The 10,484-nt window shown below is 35.3% G+C and overlaps 2 protein-coding genes across 5 annotated transcripts in view; both read right to left on the bottom strand.

Annotated features, from left to right (window-relative positions):
* Positions 1–724, bottom strand: part of LOC110453038 — a 19,295-nt gene extending 18,571 nt beyond the window's left edge. Inside the window, exon 1 of the mRNA XM_021501856.1 lies at positions 562–724. Coding sequence (XP_021357531.1) covers positions 562–649 — 88 coding nt within the window. The 5' untranslated portion in view covers positions 650–724. The remainder of the gene's footprint in view (positions 1–561) is intronic.
* An 8,021-nt stretch (positions 725–8,745) lies between these two features.
* The window catches only part of LOC110453033 (succinate--CoA ligase [ADP/GDP-forming] subunit alpha, mitochondrial-like), a 21,453-nt gene continuing 19,714 nt past the window's right edge, over positions 8,746–10,484 (bottom strand). For all 4 annotated transcript variants that reach the window (XM_021501851.1, XM_021501852.1, XM_021501850.1 and 1 more), the window contains one exon: positions 8,746–9,009. Coding sequence is in view for 1 of the 4 variants with exons in the window: in XM_021501849.1 (XP_021357524.1) it covers positions 8,983–9,009 (27 nt within the window). In the remaining 3 variants the exon portion in view is untranslated. The remainder of the gene's footprint in view (positions 9,010–10,484) is intronic.

The raw sequence follows: 10,484 nt of genomic DNA, 5'->3' as shown, positions 1-10,484 counted from the left end.
GGGGGGGTGCGGTAGTGTTAGTCATGAGTCAGCTACGTTACCTGACAATGGAAGTTATTCGGTAGATCACTCCTGTTCGGTGTGTATTGCCACATTAATGCCATAAGAATTGTTTTCATAAAAAATGACCGCCAAAATATCCCCCAAGTAAAATGTAATGTGTCTGAAAATCGAAAATAACCCAAAACAAAAATAACCACGTTTACGGCATTAATTAATAGTAAGAAATATTAATTTTGAATGTCCTTTCGTAGTAGAAATTATTTGAAATGACTACATTTTTAACCCTCTCCGTTTCTAGTGTTGCCAAAAAGGACAAATATCCAGCTATCATCGCTTTGTATGGATATCCTATATTTACTGTACACATCACTGTCTTTCAATTTTTATATATTCTTTATATACTTTCTTAAAGTAAAAGTGTCGTGAGTAAGAAACCTGATATGTACTGCTTGTGTAAAATTAATTAAGAGTGTATAAATATCTTGCAGTAATTGCTATCATAACTGATATTTTTTCTACCGTGTTTTTTAACAGGTAACAGTCATATGAGTTACAAACCTGAACGTTCCTGATAGCCTACCATCAATGTGGAGCTAAGTCTCCACAGACATGTGAGGACACATACTGACAGTAGTGGATGCCACATCTTCACTCCTCGTCACCGTGCTGGTACTAGGTGTGAGTGTTTACAGGAAACAGACTACTTATATCGGCCACACGTCGGGTTCACGGTATGTAGAACCTTCATATGGAAACGAATTGCCTCGTGATTCAATCATAATTAACACATTTGTCAACTTTTACTTTATGATATTCACGTGATGTTAGGTGTATCCTCTTATTGGTTTCAACATCGTATAGGCATGACCAGGCGTATATATTAATGTTGCCCACGTTTCTGTTTTAATGAGCACTATAAGTTAAATATATAAGTTTAAGTGAACTAGCCTTGTTATGTTTTCTATGGCAATAAATTTGGTCAATTATTTTAAGAACACTAAAACTAGTACACGAGACTAGGTATGTTTTTGATCATTTAAATTGGTATAGGTTGGAGTAAACTTAAACTAGTTATAGGTTTGAGTACAGAAACATTAGGTCTGATAACACCTAAACTAGGTAAATGTTTAAGTACACGAAAACTAAGTATATGTTTCAGAACAATTGAATTAGGCTTTAAAACTAGGTATTGGTTTGAGTTCACTAAAACTAGGCATTGGCCTGAGTTCACTAAAACTAACTATTGGTCTGAGTTCACTACAACTATGTTTTTGTCCGAGTTCAATTAAACTAGGTATTGGTCTGATAACTAGGTTCCGGTTTGAGTAAAACGGAAACTAAGTAAATGCTTCAGAACACATAAGGATGTTTTCTACTTTGATTAAGATAACGTTCAAATCTCGTTTTAAATTAGATAATAGGTTTGTATAATATTTAAGGATGAACACCTCTGAGAAGTCAAACATTTCCTGTATTAACCTTTTTTTCTTATATTGATTTTTGGAAAAAGGAGATAATGGCATAGTAGAAAATGCAAAAACATATATATGTCCGTGTGTTCGTTTTTGTGCTATGATCGGTCAAAGATACCAATTTAACACAATAGGTGATTTTAGGTGAATTTTCGGGTTTTGACCATTTGCAGAACAAATTCATACAATTTCTTCCAAGTGTGTTATCAGATAAGTATGAATGTTTGTAGAATTGATAAAAATATTATTTTCTTTTAAATTATGGAAGTAAAATTTCTTAATTTTATTCATTTTACTCAGAAATGCGGGTTTAGTTACCCCTACCCCCTTTTTTAATGAAAAAATGCATTTTTTTTCACCATTTTTTGCAGATTAAACGCTTGATATAAAAAAAATCCTGTATTAAACTTTTTTTATTATTCAATGAATCAAAAGAAAATGTGTTTCTCTTTCTAAATAGCACCAAAAATGGGGGGTCGGTGTGCTTCTTTATTTGTCCCATTATTATTTGTGTTATTTTTCACCTTTTTCGGGGTCAAAAAATCAAAAGTGCTTCAGTTACCCTAATATGTAAAAAAAAATCCAATAATATATAACTTTCCTCTTTTTTGCATATTATTTTAATCATATTGAACATTATAAAGTTGTACAGCAAAATTGAACCTGCTACATTTAAAAATGGTGACACAATGACAATTTAAGTGATCAATCTAGTGTAAAAAAGGGTGAAATTTTGCCCTTTGTAAAGCGCCAGAAATTCACATTAATACACTTTTTCAAAATGGCCGCCAAAATTGGTCATTGTTTTCAAATTCTTGTAAAAAAGGTTCTACACACAACAGACATCTAGTTTTTTGACATGTTTTTCAGATGTGTGTTTGCTATTAAACCTATCATAATTTGTTAAATATTACAAAAACCCGTTACACCAGATCAAAACGAGACTTGTACGTGACTGAAACCTCAAAAGAGTACATCCTTAACAAATTATTATCAATAACATGCAAACATGCAAATGAAAAAAATGTGTAAAAAAGACGACTCTGCTGTTTGAGGTACCAATTTAGCAGCTTTTTGACATAACATTTATTTTTAATAGGGTCATGGTATCGCCATTTTAGCTAAAGAGTGTTTATTTGTTCGCTGTGCAAGTGTTTATTGTTAAATATTGTGAAAATAATATGCAACGGAAAATTATAAAATATTGATATTTCATAACATATTTATTTTACCTGAAGTTTATCATACAAAAGGAGTAAAATAACACACACAAATGACATGGCGAGAACAGAAGCACCCTGTGGACGAGCATAGTACAAACACGGGCATTTTGATTAAGCCATAAACTCCTTTTTCCAAAAATGCTTAAAATAAAAAGTTTTTATGAAGGAATTTTTAACTTCTTGGAGGAGTACTTCCTTAAATGGTCTATAGGTTTGTACACAAAATCAAGGTTTTGGTTTGAGTACGCTAAATCTTATAAATTTGAGTTAACAAAAAGTAGGTTTAGGATTGAGTATACTAAAATTAGGTATATATTTGAGCTTACCAAAACCAGGTATATATTTGAGCTTACCAAAACCAGCTATATATTTGAGCTAACCAAAACCAGGTATGTCTGAAATATTCCCCCGGAATGTTGGTTACCGCAGCACTCACCTCCTATCAAAAATGTGTGTCGTATGATCGTCCTACTGACCTATTACGTAGAACAATGGTATTCCTATTGTAATAAGTTTTGTCCTAGTTCATGGTCATATCGTAGTGTATAATGGATGAAAATTGAAGGCAAAAACTATAATACTTATGCAAAAGGTAAGTGTTTTATAGTGCGACAGTCACGACGACCATGTGATAAACAAAATGATGCATGAGCTAAGTTTGATTGTATTTGCATAAACATGATCTGTTTTTATTTTGTCCTTTGCGATTGAAAATGTTTGTATAGAAGCATTGAAAGACAAGTGTAATGACATACAGTTCAAGCGTATCGAGGCCTCGACGTTGTGACCACAGTTTGGCAGGCGCATGTTTGAATGCCTATAGCGGATCAAAGACAGTGTGTATTTTATATGATTTTCATAAATAATTTCACGAGACATAGCACTTACCTTCATTAATCGACAACAATGACGTGACCTTACGTAAAAAGTGTGCAAACACAGACTAGTAAAGCAACAGGCCTAGCAAGAGTAAAGTAATCAATAGACTAAGTTGGGTAATCAGTAGACTATATTGGGTAAATAGACATTCGTTACTCTTCACCAAAACGCAGACTTCGCAGTATAATGAGGAATGTTGCAAATTAACAAGTTCCCAAGCCCTTAAAGGACAAGCAGTCAGTCATTAGGGTTCGGCGATTCCTCTGACTCAAAATATTTTCTAGATGCAAATAAATAACACTTTGCGTTGTCAATTATATGGGGGAAAATATTCAAGCATATTTGTAAGACGACTGTTCACCAAACATAACCATTTCCTTCATTTATAAACAAAAAGATTGTTAACTAATAACTATCCAGCTAATGAAGTCATTGAACTTATTACATTCCGCAGTGGGTAGGTCTACTTTGATGAAAAAATGGATATATGCAAACTTGAAATTGTTTATAAACTGTTTGACAATAAGATTAAAATATTGCTTGGGGAAGACTCACCTTTTGAATAATGTTTTGCCTTTGACTGAGAAAAGCATTAAACATGATTTCATTATTCCTATTTGTGATTTTAGACTAACGATAGTTGCTATATCCATTTCAGAAAATGTTCCAGTTGCTTGCATCGCACGGATGGCCATCCACAAAGTAAATATACCTGTTTACATGCTTTGCCTTGGGATCAATGGCTCCGCTAATCTAAAGTCAGTGTTGATTTGTAAATGAACAAAGATACAAGGCATAAATCCACCGATACTAGTTTAAAAAGTAGTTAATCGCCATATCTACTGGTATGGTGGGGATAAATTTGGAATAACCATTCAGAGCCGAAGATTACTATCTTTGAATTTGAAGTCACCAAACTTTTAATTTTCGACGCGTTGTCAGGTGATCAGAAAGATCTAAGAAAGCAGTGTGCTCTGCTCTATGGAGTTGGCAGCTTAAGCTATTAGGTTTCTGTTTAGGTTGCTGATCTGACGTCAACATTAAAAACAGGCCTCCTCCTTGGCAAGTAGCTCTTCGTCTTGCCAGTTCATCTGGCAGCCATTGATCTAGGTGTTTTCAATTACAAGGAGGCGTGTGGTAGCACCATTCCAAAAATACACTGCACCATAAAGATATTTCGTTCTTCTATGACTCATCGCAGATGCTAGAGGACAAAATGTTGGAAATCTAATTTGTTCAAAAGCTGACTTAATAAGCACAAAACACAGTAAAAGAGATAAGCATTGCTGGTCTACAAAACAAACTCATTTATCATAGACCATTTGGTTCATAATTAATGTAATTTTTAACTTGTTTCACCTCAAGGTCGTTTATTCGAGACATTTTTATATATTGTCAGCTAAGATTTCGGGCCCACCTGAAAAGTAACATTTGGATAGCATCATTGAGAGACCTTTTTGGTAAGTCTCAGAGATAAATCCCCGAGGTGGAATTTATATTGTTTATACAGAACTACATAGCCGCATACTACCCAGAAACAGCAACTCTCCGTTGGGCTATCGCACCAAATCAACCCTACCACGTTTACTCTAATACGGACAGACAGAACCCGAAAAAAATATTGAAAAACTTGATTATAGCCACCATGTCAGCCATCTTGGATTTCGCACCGAATTGAAAGAAAATTTGAGCAATATCACCCTGATACCTAATTTGTAGTACGTCTGGTGAGTTCCTGATGCAGAATTTGAGAAGTTTGAAATGTGAATAGGTAACAGAAGGGTTATGCACAGGAAATTTCCAGCTCGCTGACGTTTCCGCCATTATGATTTTGTTTTAAAGAATGCCACCATGTTGACCATCTTGGACTTTTGACTGACCAGAAAAATAGCAGTATATGGTTCCAGGGAGCCTTTAAAAACGTGTTGTTATAGTCTCCATTTCAAATTTCAAATAAAAACAGGAGGCTCAGAGGGCCTGTATCGGTCACCTGTTTCTTTTGTTACATGAAACTGGCATATAGGTAACTTCAGTCCAAAGAGCTATGGCGGAAATCTGCCCATATTTCCTAGGTCGGCATTTATGAAAACGGAAAAAAACATTAATGAATAAATAACATCTAGTAGCGAAAATGCATAGAATAGATATAAAACCAATAACATATGAATTTTTGAATTGCTGAGATATTAGGTATTGTTAATATGATACTGCAAATATAGCCATATTCACTATATCTATGAAAGTGATGGGGTTTCCTAGACTTAAACAAATTCTTTCAACACTTTCCCATCCGAGGACCGACTTTTGAATAAACTTTTTTATTCCGTGATGTAATATACAAAAACAAATCGTATTCCGGGAAAATGGTCCTCCTTTGAGAAAGTGCTCAAAATAATGAAAAACAGCGGTGAGCGAGTGTCTTAAACTGCGACAGGTGTTTCTTGGGTTAAATCAGTTTGTATTCCCATTCTTGTCTATGTCCGATGTAGCCGAATGTGTAACGCAGTTGACTTGTGACCAGACCAAATGAACAGCACGTGTTCGAATCCACGTTTAGGTCCTTTTTTTAATACTTAGGCATGTGATCTTTTTCCTTAAATAAGTTATACAATATTTTTCAAATCAATGGAACATTTTATTTGATTTTAATAATATACCTATTGATTTATCTTCTATGCAATCATGTCAACAACTTATTGTTCACGTGTACAGTACATTACCGAAAATACGGGAAAATTCATCGTTGAGGACAGTCTCATTTGTTTGAAATGCAGGAAGACTGTATCACAAATTGAATATAAGGATCGCAATACACATGTGAGAAATGCTATTCAAAAATTATATATATCATTTTTGCCATTCATATGTGCAGAAAAAACAAAATCAAGATGTGTATTTTGTAAGAAAGCATGTAACGGCATGATGCAGGCAGTAGTAATGGAAATTAAATCCTTTCAAAAACTTGATTGTACGATTTTGTGTTACATACAGCATATTTTTAGCCCACCATCATCTGATGGTGGGCTATTCAAATCACCCTGCGTCCGTGGTCCGTGGTCCGTCCTTAAACAATTCTTGTTATCGCTATTTCTCAAGAAATACCAGAGGGATCTTTCTCAAAATTTATATGTAGGTTCCCTTTGGTCCTAAGCTGTGCAGGGCAACTTTTGAGACTGATCGGATAAACAACATGGCCGACAGGCAGCCATCTTGGATTTTGATAGTGAAAGTTTGTTATCGCTATTTCTCAAGAAGTACCAGAGGGATCTTTCTCAAATTTTATATGTAGGTTCCCCTTGGTCCTAAGCTGTGCAGGGCAACTTTTGAGTCTGATCGGATAAACAACATGGCCGACAGGCAGCCATCTTGGATTTTGATAGTGAAAGTTTGTTATCGCTATTTCTCAAGAAGTACCAGTGGGATCTTTCCCAAACTTTATATGTAGGTTCCCCTTGGTCCTAAGCTATGCAGGGCAACTTTTGAGACTGATCGGATAAACAACATGGCCGACAGGCAGCAATCTTGGATTTTGATAGTGTAGGTTTGTTACCGCTATTTCTCAAGAAGAAATAGAGGGATCTTTCTTAAATTTTGTATGTAGGTTCCCCTTGGTCTCTCGTTGTACATGTTATATTTTAAGACTGATCATAAAAACAAAATGGATTAAAGAAGAACTAAACAGATCTTTCTGCAATGATCGATTCTTTCACATTAAGTACTGTACTAGTAAATATGTGAAATGACAAACTCACTTTGAAGGTTGGCTTTCATACACATCAGTATTATGTTTAGATCAAAAGTTACCTCAATGTGCATTTACTGTTAACATGACTCGATCAAACAGATCAGAGGAAAGAAGAGAAAAGATCGAACTGACAAAGAACTAATGAAGATGGTACAAAGGTGGGCGCCAAGATCCCTCTGGGATCTCTTGTTTGTTTTAAATTCATAAAAAATAATGCGAAATAAGCATTTTGTTGAGTCTTTATCGTGAAACACATGTATCAATAGCCATGGCCTAGGTCATCAAGTTCTTCTTCAGAAGTCGTTCAAAGGAAAAAGTTGACAGACGGACGACGGACGCAGCAAGCTGTAGAGTGTGTTTTTGAAGTTGGCCGCCGTGTCAGCTATCGTGATTTTGGACCGACTAAAAAATTACATTTGGTCTGAATCATCTCAGGGTTCCTTCCAGCAAAATAGGAAATCATGTCGACAGTTTACGCTTGTTGGAATGTTACGACGCTGGACGGTTCATGATGTATGTAGGTCATCATAACGGCAGAAAAAAAAGTTTTTGTATTTTTAAGTGGATTAATTTCTTGTTACAGTTAGTTTATGTGATATCATAACATCACGAGTTATTTTATCATCAATAGGATAAATAAATCATATGGTAAGTTTTACTTATACCAATTTAGTATTCAAACCACTTATAAATATTCAAATAACATGTCTCATAAATCGAAATGTCTTATTTTTATGACGAGCTAGACATTTTCTTCTTTCGTTCTAATATGCGTGTCAAATAAAACTGTATTACACATATAATCTGTTATGCAACTTTATTCGTTTACAATCCTAGTGTAACAATTGTAGCTTTTAGCGCCATTGTCACATTTTTGGCTCCTAAAACAGCGCTCCATCTAGTACAGTTGCTTTATTTGGTCGATCACCTCTGGGAAATACTGTGACTTTTAAACGTTTTATGATATCTGGTGATGAAAGTTTTTCGAACTGAAGCTCACCATCCACTATTGAGGCATCCAAGGTTTTGTTGTTTTCATACTTGAAATAATCTTCAATATTAGTCATTTTTTTCTGGCATGCAATGCTTATCTGAATGCCAAAAGTTATTTTCATATTCTGAAGGAGAACCTTTTAAAGCCGTTTTCTTAACTTCAATTCTACAGGTTACTTCAGTTTATTCTTTTTGAGTGGAAAGATGAGCGAATGTTGTGATCAACCATGTGCTCTTTCACCAACGTTTTAAACTATTGTTTACAAGACTTTCTTCCACATGTGGAGTGGCCATCTTTGGGTTATCTCCTTTAAGACCAGTAGGTCTGTATTATTCCTCCTTCAGTACCCTGCTACATTAAAGGCAAATTGTGCAAATACCATGTACATGCTCTGCCACTTTGAGAAGAAAAAAAAAGGCAAACCACAGATAATGTATCTGGATAACTTTAATGGTATTTATATTAACGGTCATATGTCAGCTATTTTCAAAACGAGTCACAAGTCTACCTGTCACACAATAAAACAAATCCGGAACAGGTACATCTCTAGCTGTTGTCCTTAGCCATACGAAACTTTTGCACAGGATAAATCAGAATAAAATTAATGAAAGAGTCAATCACATCATTGCTACGTTCCTGTATAATTGTTGTATCACCTTCTGTACACTAGGATTCTTGGGTCATTCCCATCGCCTGAAATATAAAAAAAAATCATCAGGACTCTGCAACTAATGGAGGTCAGAATATCGGACATACATCATGCTTGGTTATTCTTTAATATATTATCTTATTTCATAACATTTTACATTTAAACTGTAATACTTTAAATTTGCTCTTTCATAGTGAATGAAAATTATTCATTTAAAGAAAAAGCAAGGTCTCTCGTTGCACATCCTCGATATCCAGGGTTACGCCCACTTTCGCTCTCTGCACCCCTGGAATATGTCATAGCAAAATTGAAGGCACGAAGATAGCTGTTTGATTGGTCTCAGGTAAAAAAAAAACCTGACTAATCGCTAGGAGATAGCTGTCCTTTGAGGATTACAGAGGTGTGATACCCAAATTGAAAGCCTGTCGATTTTTACTGTTACGTGACAGAGAGATTCTTTTGATGTACATCAAAGGATAGAACTAGTCTTCTTGTCTCATCAACAAGGTGGCGCACACTGAGCCTTCAATTTTGCTATGACATATTCCAGGGGTATAGAGAGCGAAAGTGAGCATAACCCCTGGATATCGAGGATGGTCGTTGCACAATGTAAGAAAAGATATGAGTAGCACATAAAGATAGTTTGTATATAGCACATGTAGCATCAAACCCATGAAAGTGTAGCAGAAAAGTGTTCATAAGGAAGATATATGGACATCCTCCACCACCTACATCGTAACAGTCTTCCTCAACGTGATACACACTAGATCCTAATGTACTATGATTCTCCTGTTAGTAAGAACTGAAGACGATGCATCAGGGGTCAAGTTAGATGACCTTTTACTCAACCTAATCATTTTAGGCCCTCAAAAAATATTGAAGCTCAACGATTACAAAACATGAACCCTGAACCAACATCAACCGATTTGTTAAGAGCTGGCTTAGGTCAAGGTTAGGTAGTCCTACTTGTATGGTGCAAACTATGTGTGCATTTTTGTCAGATTACTCAAAAGATCATGTTGTCTCGTAAATGTTGATGTTTTTACAATTTGTTACTTTTCCCTGATATTGATAAATGCTTCCAAAATAATTACTGATTACTCATTTGAATGATAAACAAAACAAGAAAGAATCAATTTCAAGTCTTAAATATTACTGCTAATTAAAAAGTTTCTAAGGGAGCAAACAATTGTTTAACAAGAGTACCGCGGGGCGGAAAAATATACGCCCGTCGAATGCCATATAGTGTTATATACTTTCGTACATTGAAATAAGATCTGCATCATTCAAAGAGTGGTTAGCTGACATGCTATAACAAGAGGCCCAGAGGGCCTGTATCGCTCACCTGAATATGTTTAAAATAATTGGTATGAAGTAAAGATATAGCACTCCATGGTAGGTGCTGTAAGTACATATGAAATTTCAGAAAGATCCATCCAGCACTTGAGATAGAGCGAGAACAAACTTCAAACAAAGCCCAATCCCTCTGCCCCTAGGGGGGGTGGGGGGTGGGGGGTGG

Source organism: Mizuhopecten yessoensis, unplaced genomic scaffold (genome assembly GCF_002113885.1).
Source record: "Mizuhopecten yessoensis strain PY_sf001 unplaced genomic scaffold, ASM211388v2 scaffold7065, whole genome shotgun sequence".
Classification (NCBI taxonomy): domain Eukaryota; kingdom Metazoa; phylum Mollusca; class Bivalvia; order Pectinida; family Pectinidae; genus Mizuhopecten; species Mizuhopecten yessoensis.
Note: the sequence above shows the minus strand (reverse complement) of the source record. Positions and strands in the feature narration are given on the sequence as shown.